This window comes from Mustela nigripes, chromosome 15 (genome assembly GCF_022355385.1).
Source record: "Mustela nigripes isolate SB6536 chromosome 15, MUSNIG.SB6536, whole genome shotgun sequence".
Taxonomy (NCBI): domain Eukaryota; kingdom Metazoa; phylum Chordata; class Mammalia; order Carnivora; family Mustelidae; genus Mustela; species Mustela nigripes.
Window position 1 is genome coordinate 84,402,520 of NC_081571.1, and position 20,798 is coordinate 84,423,317.

The 20,798-nt window shown below is 52.2% G+C and overlaps 1 protein-coding gene across 1 annotated transcript in view; it reads left to right on the forward strand.

The window, feature by feature from the left end:
• The window catches only part of CUL4A (cullin 4A), a 41,293-nt gene extending 20,495 nt beyond the window's left edge, over positions 1-20,798 (forward strand). Inside the window, exons 8-19 of the mRNA XM_059378278.1 lie at positions 1,138-1,205; positions 2,321-2,439; positions 4,711-4,903; positions 6,202-6,306; positions 6,614-6,724; positions 6,805-6,890; positions 7,290-7,397; positions 11,994-12,107; positions 13,365-13,470; positions 13,655-13,827; positions 17,485-17,637; positions 19,191-20,798. Of these exons, the coding sequence (XP_059234261.1) occupies positions 1,138-1,205; positions 2,321-2,439; positions 4,711-4,903; positions 6,202-6,306; positions 6,614-6,724; positions 6,805-6,890; positions 7,290-7,397; positions 11,994-12,107; positions 13,365-13,470; positions 13,655-13,827; positions 17,485-17,637; positions 19,191-19,286 (1,432 nt within the window). The 3' untranslated portion in view covers positions 19,287-20,798. The remainder of the gene's footprint in view (positions 1-1,137; positions 1,206-2,320; positions 2,440-4,710; positions 4,904-6,201; positions 6,307-6,613; positions 6,725-6,804; positions 6,891-7,289; positions 7,398-11,993; positions 12,108-13,364; positions 13,471-13,654; positions 13,828-17,484; positions 17,638-19,190) is intronic.

The following is a 20,798-nucleotide window of genomic DNA, read 5'->3' on the forward strand; positions in this document are numbered from 1 at the left end:
GCTTCACACCCACCAGAACGGTGTTGTGGTTACAGAGGGCAAGCAGTACGCAGCCTCGGCGAGACTGTGGGGACGGAAGCTTCGTGCCCCGGCGGCAGGCATGGGAAGTGTGCAGCTGCCGGGGAGGACAGTCTGGTAGGCCCTCCAAGGGCTCCGCAGAGGTACAGGCCTTTCCGACGTCCTTGATCTGCTGCAAACATACGTTGCCACGAAACTTGTCTACAGGTAGTCACAGCAGCGCTATTCCTAGTCTGCAGGTGGACGGCCCCGCTGCGGCCGGGCATGGGTTGGCGACGCTGCTGGCCCTCCCTGCTCTGCTTCTGACCTCTGACCTCACCGCCAGAGCCCATGGCCCTGCTCCCCCTTTTGGAGGCAGTCTGGGAAAGTGCTGGCCGGCCCCTCCTCCCTCCCTCCACTGCTCAGGAGGCCTGAGCTGGGGGCTGGAGCCAGCATTGGCCCTCCTCTCTCTCTCGAGGGTCACGGTACTCTGTCGGGAAGCTCTTTATGAACAGAGGCTCTGGAAAGTGCCCCCGATGATAACCCTGGGGCTAAAGCACATGTTCTGATCTTTGGAAACAGCCAGGACGAGAGCAGCTGTGGGAGACGGAGCCAGGGAGGGTGGTTTCGCATGTCCCTGTGAGGGCAGCGGCCACTTAGCGCAAGTTCGGAGGCGCACAGCCTGTTCTGCATGGCACTCATGCCGTGTGAGCCTCACGTCAGAGCTTCCAGAAGTAGGGTTTTCGACAAGCGGTCATGGGAGGGGACAGCCTGTCCATGCAGAGGACAGTGGGGCCGGGAGCGGGGCGGGCCGTGCAGTGGAAGTGGGGGGAGCTAGGGTGCCTTGCGCTCAAAGGGCAGAGTCTCCTTTGGAAAACTGCCAACTGAGGGGCGCCAGGCACTTGTCTGTGTGGGTGCTGGTGTCTCCTCCGCCCTGAACCCCTGTCTTTTGGTGTCAGTCGGTAGACCGTTTCTAGAAAGACTCCCGAGCCCACTGGGACGGCGGGGACATTGTTCTCGGCCGGAGGGAGTGGCTGTCGTGGAGTCCGCCTGGCTCTGGTGGAGTCCCGGGACGTCTGGGGGCACAGACCCGACGTCACGCCCACGCGCCATCTCTGACACGGGTGTTTGCTCTCGCAGGAAGCCACTGATTGCTTGTGTGGAGAAGCAGCTGTTAGGAGAACATTTAACAGCAATTCTGCACAAAGGTAGGTTTTCTTAACTGTCCTGTCAGACCGAATGACCGTCCTTAATACATTAAGAAAGCAAACGACGTAGCCAGGGAAAGACGTGTTGTGATACGACAGTCGCTGGAAGTCAGGGAGAATAACGACCATGTTGGCTCTCAAGGAAAATGAGTTCCGGGAAGTAGTGAGCGGCCTGTGGTAGAAAGCCCACGGAGGGTGCCCTTAGCCTAAGCGGCCAAGACCGACCGCAGACAGCTCGCGCTGGGTCCTCGTGTGGTGCTCGTCCTCCGTCACCGGGCCCGTGCTCGTGGCGCTGGCCCATGCAGAGCACCGCGGGTGTAGGCTGCTCGAACAGGCCCTTGGGTTGTCGCGGGGACTTCCTCCCCACGCCCTCTGCGTGGGTGATGCCATGTGGCTGGGGACTCGCACCAGAGTGCGCGTCTCCATCCTGGGTCTCCTGGACGAGCGAGCATGTGGCAGTGCTGACCAGGCCGTGCTCTCTCCCACCACATCTGTCACAGTGCCCATAAGCCCGGGGGATCGATGACTCACAGCCACCGTGGGCTGCTGGATTGGCTCAGTCTGTGCTCCTGCCTCACTCCTGCCCTTCAGAGTGTGCTTCCTGCCCTGGGTGTCCGAGTGGGCATGGCTCTCGCGTCTCCTAGCACGTTGTGTAGTGCGTCTAAGTGCTGATTGTTACCGTTTGGAAGTCCTTGGAGCTACAGGATCTGCTTCAGGATGTTGGAGACCGTAAAGCTTAATCATGGGAAGGCCCAGAATTATAAACAGAAATTAGAAATTATAAGAAAAATGAACAATCAGCTAAAAGATGAGACATGGTGACACACACCAACCCCCCCCGCCCCGCGACAGATCCACTCTCTGAGCGATGAACTACATGATGGGTAACATGGGGCTGATTGGGGCGCGCTGGTCAGGCCGTGGTGTGAGCGAGACCTGACGGATCAAGGAACACAGCTGCCCAGGTGCTCAGGAAACGGCCCTGCCCAACAGGGTCAGGTCTGAGCCCAGAGCCCAGCCTGCGCGCACAGAGCAGCCCCAGCCCCTGCCTTCTGCAGTGGCTGGGGTTTTCACGGTGCTCACCGACTATGCTTCTGTCTGATGTGCCGCCTCAGGGCTGGACCACCTGCTTGACGAGAACAGAGTGCCTGACCTCACTCAGATGTACCAGCTATTTAGCCGCGTGAAGGGTGGCCAGCAGGTCCTGCTGCAGCACTGGAGCGACTACATCAAGGTGCGTGGGGCCGTCTCGGCGGGGCGTGGCTGTGCCGTGGCTGTGGCTGTGCCGCACGTCGGGCGGACACTCCACCTCCAGGGTGTGTGGCGCCTGGCAGAGGAGCTGGGCGGTCTGCAGGCACCATGGTTTTCGTGGGACAGCTGCATGGGTAGACCGAAGTCCTACACTTCCTTCCAGATTGCTGGCGCAAACCTTTGTCTGTAAGGATGATGCCAGCAGTGCAGGCACCGCGTACAGCCAGCTGTGATGAAGGTCTGCCTTTCGTGAGCTCCCTGAGCTCCAGGTCCAGTTGCAGCCATGATTTTCAAGGGTCGCCAATTTTGAGACTCTGCTCTTTAAGCACCCCATGCCTTCGCCCATGAGAATTCTTACGCGTTTTGGTGTATCCCTTCGGTGTGTATGCCGCTTCATGTCCTAGCCCCCCAGGACTGCGATTTTCACGACACTTTGGCGTTTCTTGCCATGTTGGCGTGTGGTTACAGGACGGTGGCAGGAGGGTGCTTGTGTCGGAGGGCTCAGCGTCTGACCCTGGCCATAGGTTACACCCCCATGGCTGGGGGGGGCAAGTGGAAAGTGGAACTGGGGCAGTCTGGAGAAGGTGGGTGCGGGGTACCAGCGCTCAGACCCCAGCTGCAGTGCTGCTCTCTCGTTGGGCCCCATGTTAGCATCTGGGGCAGCTGGTAGGCTGTGTATGAGGGTTCTCTTCACTCTGCTGCGTGCGAACCTGTAATTATCACAAGGAAAACTTCGGTAAATAGAAGGGGTGATGGGGGGCTTTCATGCCGCTGTGTGGAACAGTCTGAAAATCGCACATCTGTGCCCACGTGGACCGCTCGGGCACACACGCACCTCCCCAGATGTGTACCGCAGCATGGGGGCTTCGCGGTCCGGGAAGTCTGCTGGAGAACGAGGGTGTGTGAGCAGCCGCAGGGAGCAGGACTGAACATGGGAGGTGCCCCTTGACAGGTGTCTATCTAGGCCGTGCGAGTCCGTTGCTGCACGTCCATCGCGGATGAGCAGTCACAGTGACGAAACACCGGCGTGTGTCGGTCACAGGAAAGCTGACCCTGGGCAGTGCGTGTATATTATTTTTAAATGCAGTCAGAACAGAAGGGTCCAGAGCAGAAAGTCCCAGCCCTGCTGGCCGTACGGTGTCTGTCCACTATGTCTGTGACACCCAAGTGCATGTGTAGGTTGTACCAAGGCCACGTTTCCAGAAACATACGTGTTCTTCTACTAAAGGACAGGAGTCGACTGAGTACATTTTGAAGATCTCATTGGCTGTATTTGGTGATTCATGAACTGGGCAGTGAACCATCCAGCAGGTAGAAAGCAGCCCCGGATTGCTGTGCGGTCCAGCAGACGTTTATAGGCAAGGAGGGGGCCGGACAGGACCATGCTCTAGGAAGGGCGGTTGGTGTGGCAAGGTCACCTTCCTCTGGAGGGCAGGGCTCTGTCTGGCAGAGGACCTCTCCGTGCTGGCAAGCCTGCCGATTGTTCTCGGGCTCCATTCCTCGGAGGGGAGGCAGTTCGTCCCGGTCTGCTGGCCCGCGGCTGGGCACGGGCACTGCACTTGGGGCTGCCGTCTCTGTCTTCGTAGACACACGAAGCAGGACTTGGATTCGCATGATCTGTGCTGTTGGGGTGTGAATGCCTTGGGCAGCCATTACATGTTGGATAGGGCATGTTTGGGCTAGAGGTACAGGCTAACAGCTGAGTTCTTGCTGGCTGGCAGTGGGGGAGAAGGAGTTCTGCAGTCAGGAAGTCCCAAGTGGGTGTGTGGGGCTGATGGCGACTTCTGATTGAGGAATTCATATGTAAAAGGTTTTTTAAAAACAGTGGATACTGGGGCGCTAGGGGGGCTCAGTTGGTTAAGTGGCTGCCTTTGGCTCAGGCGGTGACCCTAGAGTCCCAGGATGGAGTCCTGCATTGGGCTCCCTGCTCAGCAGGAGTCTGCCTCTCCCTCTGCCCCTACCCCCCTCAAGCTCTCTGTCACTCTCTTAAATAAAAATAAATAAACTCTTGAAAAAAAAATAAGTAAATAAAAACTGGGCACACTAATTGATAAATTCTCCCAGAAGCAGAATTCTAACACTGAAGCATTAATTGTATATTTGCTTAGTCTTTTGAACGTGGGGTGAATCTGTGAAACTTGAAATTGCTTGGTGATTAACACCAACAGTAATTAATTTACATGAAAGTATCGTGATGGAGAGCAGAAGTGTGTTACCATTGCCTGTGGATGAGTTTGTGTATGTGTTCTTGTAGACTTTTGGGACAACAATTGTGATCAATCCTGAGAAAGACAAAGATATGGTGCAGGATCTGCTGGATTTTAAGGATCGGGTAGACCATGTGATAGAAGTGTGCTTCCAGAGGAATGAGAAGTTCATCAACCTGATGAAGGAGTCCTTTGAAACGTTCATCAACAAGAGGCCAAATAAGCCCGCGGAGCTGATAGGTAGGAAAACAGCCTTCCAGGCGGTTTTTAAATACAGGAAAATAAGGCGGAACTCAAGCAGATGTTTTTTTTCCCCAAATGTTTAAGCTCCTCTTAAGGAGGGGAGGTGTTACACCGCATTGGGACACTCGTTTTTAAAAACGTGTGCATTACGTTTGTATTAAGCATGTGACATTTCTGTGAGGGTGAGCACAGTAGTAATTTTGTAAAGATGAAGCTTGACGTCACAGAAGGAAGGGACAAAACTGTATTCTCTCGTGCACGTCCTGCACTAGCAGCTCCAGGGCTGTGTTTGGCAAAAACAGTGTTTGGTTCTGTCGTGATTACAGCAAGCAATTTGTGCCCAGAAACTGGGTGAGGAGGATTTGCTCGACTCCCGCGTCTCAGGGTTGTGAGGGTGACCTGACTGATCTGTGGAGCGCATTCAGCATGAAGATATACTCAGTCCCTACCTCTGTGTCCTCACATCGGGACTAAAGTAGGATAAAATCGAATGAGGTCTTAAAAGATAACATGGTTTAAGATGAAACCGTTTTTAAATGATCAGTTTATTTAATTACGTTGTCATAATATAAAACATATTTCAAGATTTGTAGACCAGTCAGTGAAACTTTTTAGGTGGAGGGCAAAGAGAGAGAGAGTCAAAGCAGTGACTCAGGACTGGGCTCCCTACTACTGTTGAGAGTGTGTGATGGGAACAGAGGTTCATCGTGCGGTTCTCTGCCTCTGTGTGTGTTCAGGGTATTGGATAATAAAAAACTGTTAAGAAAAAACTAATAGAAGCAGCAGCAAGAGGGGCCCCTGGCTGGCTCAGACGGTGGACCGTGCAACTCTGCATCTGGGGGTTGTGGGTTCGAGCCTCACTCTGAACAGACGGATTACGTAAGAAAATCTTAAAAAAAAAAAAAAAAAGCAACAAAAGAAATTCACAAGGCAGTTCAGTTTGGCCTTTATACCACTTTATGGATTGTGGTTTCTCCAAAGACCAATATTCAGCTCTTGGCCAAGCCCCGTCCGGTGGTTGATCCGTGCGGCATCCCTCAAAGGCAGGCCATTCCGGTTTCTGCAGTGGTGGTGTTGTGGAGCCCAGGCATGTGATTCAAGTATTTATTCTCACAGGATTTGAGAGTACTTATCTTAGAAAATCAGATTATCTACCTTTTGTCTCTGATCAATGTCATTTTGGAAAGGTTCCAGTGCTGCCACCTGCTGTTTGTGTATGGAAGTTAACGATGTTCTTTTTCTGTAATTAGAAAGTGTATCAGTTCTTCAGATAATTTAAGCTCTTGATCTCACAGCAAAGCATGTTGATTCAAAATTGAGAGCGGGTAATAAAGAAGCCACGGACGAGGAGCTGGAGAGGATTCTTGACAAGGTCATGATCATATTCAGGTTCATCCACGGTGAGACGCGCCCCCACGTTGTGGCTGTTAACACTCAGCATGGAGGGGAGCTTACCTGTCCAGACTTCTGTCTGGGGCCGTCTTTCCTGGCGAAGACTTGCCCGAGACATTTCCACTTCGGCACTAGCACAGGGGGTGGAGGGACAGCCGCCCATCGATGGCCGTGCACGTGCTCTCTGGGGGCAGCGCCCAGGGAGGCTTCCGAGTTAGAGCCGCAGAGCCAGCGCCTAGACGTCCCGCAGTCGGAGGGAATGTTGGCGTGTTAACTGTCTGATGTCTTATGTTGTTCTCAATTGGTTACAAACAGGGAAAGATGTCTTTGAAGCATTTTATAAAAAGGATTTGGCAAAAAGACTTCTTGTTGGGAAAAGTGCCTCAGTAGATGCTGAGAAATCAATGCTGTCCAAGCTAAAGCATGGTAAGTGTGGGGCCAGGCCCGTCTGCCGCCGCGCTGCGCCCCGTGCCCGGTGCCACTCACGCCCTCTGCTTGTGCCCCAGAGTGCGGCGCCGCTTTCACCAGCAAGCTGGAAGGCATGTTCAAGGACATGGAGCTCTCCAAGGACATCATGGTCCAGTTTAAGCAGGCAAGCTCTATTTTCGTTCAAGTAGAACAGCCGTGCGTACGCAGTCCCATTCACGTTGTGTCAGGCCCGCGGCCTTCAGAACGACACCTCGTGTCTCACGCGTGTGAGTCACTTAAATTCAAAATGGAAAAGAAGAATAATCCCTAAAAATTCACTAACAAAAATATGACTTAAACAAGTGCAATAGCATCCCGTGTTGGTAACATAACCAGAAAAGCAGGAAAAATATCCCAAGTGACTTTGGAACAAGTGTTCTGTGGCTTCAGTGGAATGTGTCCTTAGGACTAAATACAAACGCGTGTTGAGCTATATTTTGAAAATTACACCGTTTACCTTTTCACGAACTCGTTGTTTTTGATGATATTCTACAATACTTACTCTATCTTGTTTTGTTTTCAGTACATGCAGAACCAGAGCGAGCCAGGCTCCATAGATCTGACCGTGAACATACTTACGATGGGCTACTGGCCAACGTACACGCCCATGGAGGTGCATTTAACGCCAGAGGCGAGTGTCTGAGAGAGTGTCTGCCCTGTGTTCGTACGTACGTCAGCGCCACCAAACCGCCATAGACATTCTGCACGTCAGCCAGGCTCAGACGTGTTGTCTATCACCAGATACCGAATGAGAGGATTTTTAAATCGTGCCCTCAAAGATCCAGTGTCCATGTAGTCTCTGGAAAGCAGCGATGCTCAGGGACTGCCTGTGTCCCTGTCCGGCTCCTTCTGTCCCCTGCCCGCCCCCCCCCCAGTCCCCTGGCTGACCAGGGAGAAGGCAGCAGCACAGGCGCTAGGAGGCAGTACTTGCTGGTTGTCCTTCGTCCCAGGGTCAACACGGCGGGTCTCGTGGGCACCACTGCTCAGGGATCTGTAGGTTAGCCACAGCTGTGGGCCTGCTGGGGATTTGCAGGTAGGAAGGAGGGTCCTGAGCTCGGGTACGTAACGTCGGCCCCATTAATTATTAATACCAGGTGACAGGGAAGAGGGCTGCTTCTGGTGTGTTTCCGGAAGTAAAAAGAGCAGGGACGAGAGGACCTTCTGGAAAGGCCCAAAAAGGCATGGAGTAGTGGGAGCTGGGAGCCCCGGTTGGAAGCAGTCCCTCTGAAGGCTGCTTGTGTTATTTCCAAGACCATGTCTTCCAGGATTTTCTTGTTTCTCACCCTACTGGTTGCCTTTGTGGTTTTAGTTTTTAGTTTGTTTTTAATTAATTGTTGAAGTACTGGTGTCGCACCAGTTTACACACGGTCTTCTGCCTGTCCTCTGCCTCTGCTGTAGACACTGACGGTCCCAGAGCCCTTCAGCTCCCTTCTCAGCCCGCGCAGGCACTCGGACTCTAGCCTGGGCATCCCTGAGCCTGGGCACACTTGGACCTCCCGGGCTCAGCACCCCAGATGGCTCTCATCCCCGCCCTGTGGGGAGTGCGACTGTGTCTGCAGGTGCAGAGGCTGTGTCCAAAGCTGCTTGTAGGTGCCACGCACCCCCTGCCTCCCCAGCTCCCACATTTTCCGGGGCCTCTGTATGTCATACCCCAAACGGAGCCCCGTGCAGCAAACCTCGCTTCCCCTCACCCCTCACTGTGCAGCAGGCCGGCTGGGTGGGTCCACCAGGCTGTGCCTCTTGGGATGCTGCCGAGTTTTTTGCTTCTTATTTTGAGGTAAGTGAAGATTTGGACGGACTTTGCAAGAATAGTTCGAAGGGTCCCCAGAAGTGACTTCCCGTGTCTCCAGCCCTGCCGCCGGCGCTCCTTCTCTCTACGTGGAAGTGCGGCACGCTCCTCCCCGTGCGAGAAATGGGCTCCTGCCCCTAATACCTCGGTGGGCGCGTTGCCGGTTCAGACCCCCGATTCTGCTCTAGTGATTGTCCCGTGGGGAGCCCTATTCCGGTTTGTCCAGACCCCGCCCAGTTAGCTGCTGCCTCCCTCCTCCGTCACACCTGCACCATCATCTTTCTTTCCTGAGGCTCCCGTTCTCTTGAATTGTCTCTGTGTGGCTTGTGATGCGATTCCAGCCATGCTTGTTCAGCCAGAATCGCACCCGGGTTTGCTCGGCGCTATGGCAGGAGGCCACCACCCGTCTGTTGGTGGTGGTTCACGTTGTCATTGGGTTACGGTGTTCGCTGGTGTCTTGACTGATTAGTATGTTTCCTTTTTGTAATTGTGAAAATCTGGGGGAAGATGATACTCTTCTTTCCCCACAGACTCTCCTGCTGGGCAGTTCCTGCCTGAGGCCACTTTCACCTTGACGAGCAGTGGCTTTCTCAGTCTTTATCTGTACGAACTCACGGACCCCTGGTTACTTGCCTCGACGTTCACGCGGGCTGGCCCGCGGCTGGCTGGCTCTCTTACAGGCCCTTTGTCCTTCTACATGCTTGTGTGTTTTTTTCAGTACTTCGTTTCCTAGCAAAAGATGTTTGAGGCTGGCCATACTCTGCCTTTTTAGAAAATACGCCTACAATATGAATGAAATAACTCAGTTGGAGGTGACGTGTACCTACAGTTTAGGGCTTTAAGCTGTGCAGTTGGGAGGCACCTTCTAGTTCACTGTGGACAGAGCCTGCAGCCGTCACGCTCCCTCCCGCCCCACCCCCCCAGCCCAGACTCGGCACCCACCAGCCCTCCATCTCTGGGTCTCCTGTTCTGGAACTAACACCCTTGGAACCTCACGTTGTGGCCTTTGTGTCGGGCTGCTTCCTCTTGGCTTCCTGTTTCAAGACCCGTCCGTGCTGCAGCCTGTATCAAGCCTCCTTCCTTTTTAGGGCTGAGTGATACTCCGGGGTGTTATAGACCACGTCCATCCATCTGTCCGTCCGTCCACGGATACTTGAGTTGCTTTTGGCTTTTGGCCTCTGCAGGTGTCGCAGCTGTGACGGGCGTGGAAATACAGGGTCCCTGCTTTCAGTTCATTTGCGGTTCATGCCTAGGAGCAGAAGTGCTGGCTTGCGTGAAGGCCCTCATCCCCCAGTTTCTGCAGCGGCTCCTGCTCCGCTCCCACTCCTGGCGGAGGCACACGGGCCTCCAGCGTCTCCACATCCGTGTCCACATTCGTCATTTAGCTGCCGTAGCGGCAGAGAAGCAGTGTCTCATTTTGGTTTGTTCTGCTTCTCCCTAATGAATGAAACTGTTCAGTGTCATTTCCCGTGCTCATTGGCCACTGTCGCTCTTGGAAGAACCCTCTGTGCGAGTCCTTTGCCTGTCTTGACACTGTGTAACCTGCCTTCCTGTTGCTAAATCGCCAGAGCTCTCTATGTATTTGGACACTGCGCCTTTTATCGGGTGTGCGATTTGCAGATATCTTCTCCCGTTGTGTAAGCTGTCTTTTCCCTTTTTTAATAGTGATTCTTGCACAGGATTTTAGAGTTTTGGTAGAGTCTGATCTGTTTTTCTGTTGTTACTTTTTGGTGTCCTATCTAAGAACTATGGCCAGCCCAGGGCCATGGAAATGCACTCGTATGTTTTCTTCTGAGGCCTTTGTGGTTGTAGCTCCCACATGTAGGTCTCTGGTCCATTTTGATCCTGGGGCTGTAACCGGCGCACAGTAGTCACCCAGAATTAGCTGCTAGCCGCTCACTCTTCTTACTGCTGCTGGGAGTTAATCTCCGGGAAAACGTTTGTAAGAAGCGTGTCACTGGACTGGCTTATTTTGTTTGGGGGTCGTACGGTATCAGATGCATGTTCTCAGAGTCGCTGCCTTTCAGATACATACTAGAAAACTTAGAAACGAAATGACAGTCACGTTTGGGATTTGACGTTGGTGATAGGTAATGGGTTTGGGTGATAGTTTCGAAGCGTGAGGACAGGTTTGCCGCGTGGGTACGAAGCCGGTGGGCGTCGTGTCTTGGAAGGAACGCACAGGAGGAGTGCAGGTGGAGTCGGTTCACTCCCTCATGCCTGCCGTGCGGCAGTGCGGCCCTGCCCCTGGGCTCCCTGTCCAGTCGTTGTGACTGCTGCCAGAGGCAAGAGCAGCCAGTGAAGACCCGTGAGGAAGGCGTTCTCACAGGTGATGGGCGTGGTGGTGGGTTCCCCCTGGAAGCCCGAGGGGCCATGGTGTGGTGCACCGAGTCAAGTGGAGGAGGCCAGGAGAGGCCAGCGCGGTCAGCCGTTCAGATGGAGGGACCTTGGCTAGCCTCGGGGGGGTTTCACTCTTGCTCCTTGGAACTTGGAAGCAGCCAAGGATGCTGACAACGGAATGAGCCAAGTGGCTGACACGGAGGGCCAGAAACTGACGGTGCCCCGGGGGCCAGGGTGGGCGGGAGACCAACCGAGGAAGGCTCCGAAGGACGGACGTGAGACAGACACGGAGGTCTAAGCGACGAGTGTCATGGAGGGCAGGGGCGGCCGCCGCCTGCCGTCCGTGCAGAGCTGTTAGTCAGGCTCATCCGCTAGTTGCAGCCTGAAGCAGCACTCGGCTGTCCTGGGCAGAGTGGGGCACATCCAGGGACCCGAGCACAGAGAGGGCGGGGGGGCGTCTGGCACCTCAGAAAGCACGTGTGGAAACGCTGTCGGGGACATAAGAGAGCTTGTCTGTTAGGATGAGTGGGGTGCTGGGGTGTAGACCGCACGGACCCCTGGACAAGGAGGAGGGGCTCAGGAGCTTGGAAGCAGGGTCACAGCGGTAAAGAACTGGGAGAATGTCTGGAAGGTGCGAGGAAATCCCCGAAAGTAAGGACAGAAACAGACGCAGGCTGCGCAAGCAGGTTCCCCGCCTCTCCCAGCCCTGCCCTGCAGGGGGGGTGTGGGCGGAGCACCAGGAGCTGGTGCAGCCGCGGGGCCTGTGGCCACCGTCTCTGGGGCTGTTGCCAGTGGTGCTGACGGTCTCTGCCACGGGCTGGGGGAGCCCAGTGTGTAGTGTGGGCGCTGCCAAGTGCGGCCTGTGCGCCCATCAGGTACCACTTCCGGCAGCATTGCAGGCAGGAGGAGACCCTGGTGTGCTGGACGGCGCACAGCTCCAAGCGCCGTAGGTGAGCCCGGAACCACAGCGGTCAGAATACAGAGCTGATCTTTCTCTTCCGCTGAGAAAACCTGTAAAAACTCTGTGAATTGCACAGGACGTGGTCTTCGATGGCGGTGTTACTGTGATTACATGTGTTGTTTTCCTGCACTTGGCAGATGGTTAAACTTCAGGAAGTATTTAAGACATTTTATCTCGGAAAGCACAGTGGTCGGAAACTTCAGTGGCAGACGACACTGGGACATGCTGTTCTCAAAGCAGAGTTTAAGGAAGTAAGTTCTTTGTCTGGTTCACTTATTTTTTATAAACATGTTATTAGCATTTTTCAAATTGTGGTTGAGCTTCAGTAACAAACAAAAGGTCAGTATAACAGCACTGGCTTTTCTGGGTCAATAGAATGAAATACTTGAAGGGTTAATTCTCTAACCAATAAACGTCAATAAGAGATCAATAAAAATAGAAAAGCGTTCACCTAACTGAAAAAGGAGCAAAGGGCAGTTGGCCGGGCGGCGCACGGACCAGAACCGGCACAGCAGAGAAGCGGGCACGGCCTCTGCGAAGATGACACGCAAGTCCGCGAAGCATCCTTTGCTTTACAAAGAGCAAAGGATAGAGGTGGCTCGTGAAAGCAAGGCCAAGAAAATCGGGTTCGATGAAAATATGTTCTACTTCTCTGCAAGTGAAAGGGCCATGTATTAAAATGCAGTAAAATACCACATTTTAAGTGCAGAATTGATCAAGGCTAAAACTTCAAGGAGCAGCACCTCTCACTAGTGGGAGCGTGGGAGCGTTTGGGAGGGCCGTTGGCAGCGCCTCTCCAGCCTCTGACGTCACAGGCCTTGTCACAGTAGTGCCGGTTCTGGAAATTCCTCTTAACAGGACGTTTGCACAGAGCAGGGAATAAGCCTGTCTGTTTCGGTGCTAGTAGTAAAGGGAACGCGATAGGAGAGGAAAGTGCGTACCATGATGACAGAGGCGGCCACAAAACGGTGCCTTCATGTTACTGGGTGACTTCAGTTCTGTAAATAAGATTTGATGGAATACACTAAGCAAAGACTTGACAAAATTTCTGCTTTGCTGCTGTTACAACGTACTAATGCATTGTATCCTGCAGATGAGGCAAACATATGTACACGACCTGTAAATCACACATACCCTGACCTGCCTCTGCACAGCTGACCCTCCCCCACAGCCCTGCAGCTTTCCTCCGCATGGAGCTCCGTGCGTGCGTGCTCAGTGTGCATGCTTGCTCAGCGTGCGTGCTTAGCGTGTGCGTGTGTGCTCAGCGTGTGCGTGTGTGTGCAGGCCTCTGCCGTGGGGACTTGGTGAACAGAAGTGGGAGATGCTGTGAGGTCCAAGGCCCAGCTTCTCTTTATTCTCGTATAGTCCGTTGCTGCTGCTTGTTTGGTGGCTGGTCAGTAGTCCCCTAGCCCCACACCCCACACAGTTTGAGAGAGAAAAGGAACCTTTTCAGCTTTTCCTTAGACTGTGCGGACCACTCCCCACACGCCGTGCCCGTCTTCTTTCAGGGAAAGAAGGAGTTCCAAGTGTCCCTCTTCCAGACGCTGGTGCTTCTCATGTTCAACGAAGGGGATGCGTTCAGCTTTGAAGAAATAAAAATGGCCACGGGGATAGGTAAGAGTCCTGCTGTCTGGATGAACGCGTGGTTTCTGCATGTCCTTGTTGTGAAAACCTGTGCTCGTGTAAGAGAGGATGTGGGCTCGGGCTCTGCTGGCCACACGGAGATCACGGCTCCTTCGCTCTTTCTGAGTCTCCTTCCCTTTGATGGCGGCCGCTGCCTGGTTTTCTCCCCATGCAGAGGACAGTGAGCTGCGAAGGACGTTACAGTCCCTGGCCTGTGGCAAAGCCCGAGTTCTGGTTAAGAGTCCGAAAGGCAAAGAGGTGGAAGACGGGGACACGTTCACGTTCAACGGGGAGTTCAAGCACAAGTTGTTCCGGATAAAGATCAACCAGATCCAGATGAAGGAGACCGTACGTACGAACTTCCTCGCGGGGGCCCCGGTGCCCACGGTCCTGGTCGTGCGCCCTGGTGTGGCACCGGTTCACTTGGTGTTCATGGTCGGGCTGGACGTGAGACAAGCGCGTGTAGAGCGCGGTAACAGACCCTGCCGGGCGGACTCTGTCAGCGTCGAGAGCTCATGTCCAAAACCCCATCGCTTGCCTTCTTATTTGCGCCCGGCGCCCTTCAGCCTCGGCCTCGGCCAGGGCCTGGGGAGGAAGTGCGGAGGGTCGTGGGTGTCGCAGGCCCACTGACGTGGCTGCTGCGGTCTGTGCAGGTGCAGCGTCTGCAGCTTTGACGAGACACCAGCTGTCTCATGTCCGGAGCAGGGTCTGCGCCGCTGCCCTCAGGCCCTTCCTGACGCGGTCGCCCTCACGCCCCGGGGCTGTTGTCGCGCACGCAGGCCAGGAAGGCAGCGGCACCCCTGCTTCCCACATACAGAACGGAGTGTCCAGCTGGCCCCTGGGCGTGTGTGTGAGCGGAGTGGCCTTGTGAAGGTGCGAGGTCGCCTCAGACAGTGTCAGGACAGCTTCCGTTGGTCTCAGGGGCTTCCCCGGTGGAGACACTGACTGTGTCACCTGCCCGCGGGTGTCCGGGTAGTGCCCAGTTGGAAGTAAGTTGAGATCACACAGAAACGCGAGAGGCCAGTAAACTATATAAAAGATACTCATTCTCATCAGTGATTGTTTTTAATTGGAATTTATTCCACTTTTAATCTGTCAATGTAGGAAATGTTTAAAAGTTTGATAATATCCAGAGTTGGCAAGTATGTGAGAAAACAGGCATTCTCTTTATGTTTTTGTCTTGAAAGATGCTTTTAGTGGGCAACTTGACATACTTGTTAAAGATTTAAATGCATATGTCCTTTGATCCATCTTTTTTAATATTAGGGATTTCTGATAGAGTAGAAGGTGCACCGTGTTAGAGTGCAGATCTCAAAGTGGAGCTGTCCTCCGGCTCCCCGTGAGACAACCTCTCCTGCCGCTTCGGCTTGCAATGGTGCAGCTTTCTCCAGTGCTGTAAATAGATCAGCTTTGTTCTAATGGGATCACTCTGTGTATACCATTGGTATGTAGCATTTGTGACCCGTTTTTACTCTTTACTGTGGGCTTCTTGCCGTGTCAGGACGTGGGTTTTCACGGAAGCAGATCAGTTGGTTGTGTGAATCTGTGGGAGCTTGACAAAGCCGTGTTGAAAGGCATTTAAGCTCCTTCCGTCTCTACGGGAAATGACGTTCCATGAGACATCCTGGCCTGTTTGTTTCTTCAGTCTAAAGACATTGTCCTGCGGAGCGCCTGCGTGCCTCCGTGGGTTAAGCCTCTGCCTTCGGCTCGGGTCACAATCTCAGGGTCCTGGGATGGAGCCCCACATCGGGCTCTCTGCTCAGCGGGGAGCCTGCTTCCCCTTCCACTCCCCCTGCTTGTGCTCCCTCTCTCGCTGTCTCTCTCTGTCCAATAAGTAAACTTTTAAAATCTAAGAAAATAAAATAATAAAACAAAATTGTCCCTGTTGAATTACAGGGTCAAAGAACGTGTCCTTTTGTTAGTTTGACCAGCCTTTGCCGAACGGAAGGACTTGCACCAGATTCCAGTGTCCAGCGTCGCGGAGGCCGGCTTCCCTCCACCTGCCTTTGCCCACCCTGCTGGCCGGCCTTAGCTGGAACTGGAGCGTCTCTATGCCACTTCATAGCTTGTGCACATTCCGTAGTCTTTCTGATCCCCAAGTCTTCATCTTTTAAAGTAGACCTAATACGACCACAGGCTGTGTGAATTAGCGCGGTGTTGACAAAGCCTCCTGGCTGAGCACCTGTCAGCGTTTGTCGCTGCGGCCGTTTCGTGGTGAGCCGTTGGCTTTTGTGTCTACTTAATCCCTTGTTCACGTCACTGGCACATTTGCTGGCATATTCGTTCTCACTAGGAAATGTTCGTGTGTATTCAAGAGACTGACCCTTTATCATTTGTGACACTTTTGTGTGTCACATCGTACTTTTTAAGTTCTTAAGTATAGTCTTTGCTTTCATGGTCTCAGACCTGGGGGGTCGTGCCTAGGAACAAAGCCCTTCCTTTACCCCAACATTTAAAAAATAGTTACTTGTATTTTTCTGGTAGTTTTTACATTTAAGTTTTTCTTTGGGCAATGTAGAAATTACTTTAATATCAAAAAGCAATCTAACTACTTTTCCTGTTCTAAAACTATGGATTGAAAATACAATTCTTTGACAACTTATTTGAATTGTCCCCTTTATTTATTAAGTTTACATATTATGGGTCAGTTTCTCAATTGTGTTCTGTGACATTGATTGATCTGTTTTAAGACCAGCACTCAAAATTCTTTTAATGGATGTGTCTGTTCCTATAAACATATTCTCCAAGGGAGCTTGAGAGTAATTTTACTTTGTCTTAGCCCTCTGAATAAGAACATGGACATTTTTTAATCAGTGCATTACATTAAAATTTCCAGTTTTCGTTTTTATCATACTAAGTCTGATTTATATCTGTGTTTGTATATATATGGATATAAATCTCTTCTCTTCGTGGGATTTTTCTACAAATACCAAGCACCTTCTCTGGGCCAGGTCCTCTGTGAAGCACCGAGAATTCATCTGTTAACAATAACACATTCTTACCAAGTGTCTGTCTCGGGGAACTTTGAGCCAACAGGTGCTAGATGATTACGTTCCAATGAGCTTGTTAGACTTGAGGTCAGAGTCATGACTGAGAAGTCCAGGAAGGCCGGTCTAATCCCGAGGGTCAGGGAAGGCTTTCCTGCCAAAGGCAGAGCCGAGCTGGATGAGGCCTGGAGAGGCAGGTCACACCCATGAAGGCCGGGGGGAGGCACCGAGGGCTGCAGGCAAGCAGGGCCCGTGCAGCGCTGACCCTCGCGCTGGTGCACATTCTGCGCGCACGTGTCCGTGAACACCGTTGTCTTCGCGGTTGTATCTGGTTTCCGGCCCCTTTACAGAATTCTCATGGTCTTCGGTCGTTCTTCAGTTGATTTTCTTGGGTGTTTGGGTTTATAGCTCATCTACAAAGAATTATTATGTGTCTGCTCCTCTTCAGTAAAGTTCTCTTAGTGCATAGCTAGAGCCTCTGAAATAACTTTCTGTTTTATTTTTAATTAACTTATAATGTATTATTGCCCCAGGGGTACAGGTCTGTGACTCGTCAGGCTTACACCCTTCACAGCACTCACCATAGCCACACACCCTCCCCAGTGTCCATCACCCAACTTTTTATCCTGTTCAGGTTTTGTTTTTTTTTTAAATTGTTCCTTATATGTTAACATGTGTTTTAGATCAAGAAGATGTTCAGTTTCAGTAGTGGGTTTCCGGATGATGAGCAAAGCTGACATTTCTGGAGCGATCTCTGATAGTTGTTGTGCTGTTTTTACTGTGCTACTGGATCTAATCCAGAATATGTAGGATTTATATAGTGTTTTGTAGCTTTTTTGTGAGGGAAATATAACTTTATTTTTGAAGGTCTGGTACTGAAGTCGTCTTGTCCTTGGGAAGCTAGGTTTTGCTAGCGTAACAGAACAGGATTTACCCAAAGGTTGGCCTTTCTTTGCATCAGAAGTTTCTCCTCCAACTCCACACTCTGAAATAACCCGTCGTGTGTCCGCGTGTGCAGGTGGAGGAGCAGGTCAGCACCACGGAGCGCGTGTTCCAGGACAGGCAGTATCAGATCGACGCGGCTATCGTCAGGATAATGAAGATGAGAAAGACTCTTGGTCATAACCTTCTAGTTTCTGAATTGTACAATCAGCTGAAATTTCCAGTAAAGGTAAGTGGATATTATCTTAATGAAAAGTATCGTGTCGTGCTGAACATTGGAAAGACGTGTTCCGTTCGTAACACCGTAGACTCATTTGTCCCTCGCCACGGGGTCTCGTTTCTGCACAGGCCCACCTGTGCGTCCACCAAGTGTCGAAAAACCGGCAGGTGAGGACAGCAGAGTCTTCATCCCAAATGCTGTCCGTCACCGTCGCAGGAATGAGAGGTCGCTAACGCTCGCCCTTGCAGGGATGTTGTACTTGCTGGGGAGGGGAGGCCTGTGGCGCAGCTCCAGACGGTGTCTCTCAGTAGTAGTGTGGCTCTCCAGATTATGCCCAGGGAGATCCCACAGACAGCTCATTTACTCAGCAGCGACAAGCACCAGAGCTTTTCTGTTTTGATAATATCTTCTTGTTTCTGTGCGTAAGAAAGTCGACCCTGAACCCTTCTGTCCGTGCGCGTGTCCAGGACTGAGAGCTGTCCTGGGCGTATGTGGGGTCCCAGCGGATAGGGAAACATTAGGGAAAACTTGAAAGCGTGAGCCTCCACCTGGAGAGGTGTGAGATCCTCCCGAGACCTGGCTTTCCGGTGCCTGTGCCTAGCCGGCCCCGTGTTCCTCAGGGGTGGAGGCTCCCTGATCCCGTGCCATCTGGTCTGGTACAGGAGCAGCCGACTCTGTCCTCTCCGAGGGGCCCAGTTAGATGGCTCAGTGAGCAGACGCCGACGCGGCTGCAGGGGTCTCCCCGGGCGGGCACAGGGCTGCTGTGCACACGGGAGACGGCACATTCTCCACGGTCACGAGACCCTGCTGCGGGCGCGGTCCTTTCCTGCCTCTAGCTGTGCGGGGCTTCAGTTCCACTTTGCAGATGAGAGACCTACAGTTAAAGGACTGAACGGGGGGCGAGGTGTGTGGTGGCCCCTTGTCTTCTGAATGTACGATCTGTTGCTGAACAGGTGGCCAGGCCTTGGATAGGGACCGTGTGCCCTTGCACAGGGGAAGCTGGTGCGTATGTGTCACAGGTGTGCTTCCTGCCACAGCAGGGCCGGGGGCGCCCTTCCCAGGCAGCCTTGCCACAAAGCCCATTGTCTGCTTTCAGCACGGGAGCACTCGCAGTCTGGGGCATCCCCCTGCCCAAGCATAGATCGCCAGGACGCGCTCGCACAGCACGGGACTTAGGGAGACACGTCTTCACAAAGGATGAAGATGCCGTCGGATTTCCCGTCAAACAAATGCAACGTGTGGCCCCCAGAGTGGGGCTGCCGTGCTTGGGAGTCCGTGAGCACTGGCCGAGAGCGCAGTCCTCTTGACCCCTCAGGGCCTGCTCTGACCATTCACAGGGGAGCACTTGGATCGAGGGAGAATGTTAGCACTGTCTTTGAAGTGCAGGGACTTTCACTGGGTTCATTTTGTAATTGGCTTGTAATGGTCGTTGACGTATGGATACGTACATCTCCTGTAATCATGCACACGCTTGTAACCATGTGCTTCTTGCATACGTTCTGTTCCCTTTGTTTGTAAATTTAATGCTGCTATAATGGAGGCATTTTGCTTTTCTTTTTCAGCCTGGAGATTTGAAAAAGAGAATTGAATCTCTTATAGACAGAGACTATATGGAGAGAGACAAGGACAATCCGAATCAGTACCACTATGTGGCCTGACGTGTTTTTGTCTCAGCAAGACACTAGAATGTACCTTCAGAGCAGTGACGCACCACCGTGCTGTTTCCAGGACTTCTGACATGGAGCCAGCACGGAGACTCTGGGATTAGAAGGAAAAGAGATGATTCTTGGGTCGCCCTTTACGAAGTTCATGGGTTTGCAAACGACATATGTAGCTTTCCCTCGAGTTCTCCTTACTCTCTCGGCGTGCAGATCGTTTCTGGTGCTCGGTTGCAGGTTGACTTGCGATTGGACGAGAAGATGTTGGTTAGAAGAGTTTCCTTTGTGAGATGTTGCTCTTGTGGCAGGAAGCTGAAGGTTTGGTTTGGCCTGTGTGTGTGTGTGTGTGTGTGTGTGTGTGTGTGATTATGAATGCACAGCGGCAGAGACCCTCCAGGCTGCATTTGCGGGCTGCAGGGGGCTCAGGCGGACTCCTGAAGGCAGGCTCTCGCAGTTGACAGGACGCCCGGTTAGAAACGAGAGCCCTGCGCGGGCGAGCATGAGGAGGAAGTGGTCGGAGGAAGCGGTCGGTGTCAGACACTGGCTCATCCATCATGCAGCCCAAACTGGCATCTGTTTGTTTCCTGTATTTTCCATACGTTTTCGCTCTCACGACTGAGCAGAGCGAGGTTTCTCAGTGAGACCTCTCTCGTGTGCCAGGACAGCGCCGGGCCAGCGTGCCTGCCGCGGGAGCCCGCGCGCGTCTTTGCTCTTCTTCCACGGAGTTGTTGTGAATTTTCTGTTCAGGGGCTTGGGGGACGTTGTGCTTGTGTGTGTACAGATTGCGTCAAGCAGCCCCTGTTTTTGCGTCGGGGGAGCTGCTGTTTGATTTAATTGCTCGAATAAAGTTTGGTTTCACAGCCCTGCACGGGGACGGCCGTTGCGCTCTGTGCTGGGGCCACTGTAAAAAGTTTTCTAGGAGACTTCAATCTTGCTGTTGTGAAGCAGAGGTTATTTTGTCAAAAGATTAAAAGGATTTTGTTGGCACCTTGGTTTCACGTTGTGTGTATATAGGTGAGGCTGAGCAGGGGCAGGGGTGTTAGTGCCGTAACTGTAACAAAGATACTTTTCTGGTAACATTTAAAAGTACTTTATATTTTACATAATAGCATGTTTCATTTTGATTAAAAGCTACCAAAGGAATTTTGATCATGGTATAAGTGTTTAAAGCAATATTTTCTGGGATATACCAAGTTTATATAATTTAATTTTGTGCTAAATTATTAAAAATCTCTCCCTTTTTGAAACATGCGTGTTTAAAATACGACATCTTATGGGTTTCCATGTGAAAATCTTCACTCTTGAAGTATTATTTCTATATTTGTAAATTTTCATTTGTCTGTTCTATACTACATGGTCTGTAAGAGACCAAATAGATTTCTACTTCTTAAATTTTACGTTCATTGTCTCTAGAAATTGTTAATCTTGTAATTTAATGTAGACTTAACTCTGAATAAAATTAGTTTAATTGGCCTTAAAATTACATTAATAAAACTTGTGGTATGCAAACGA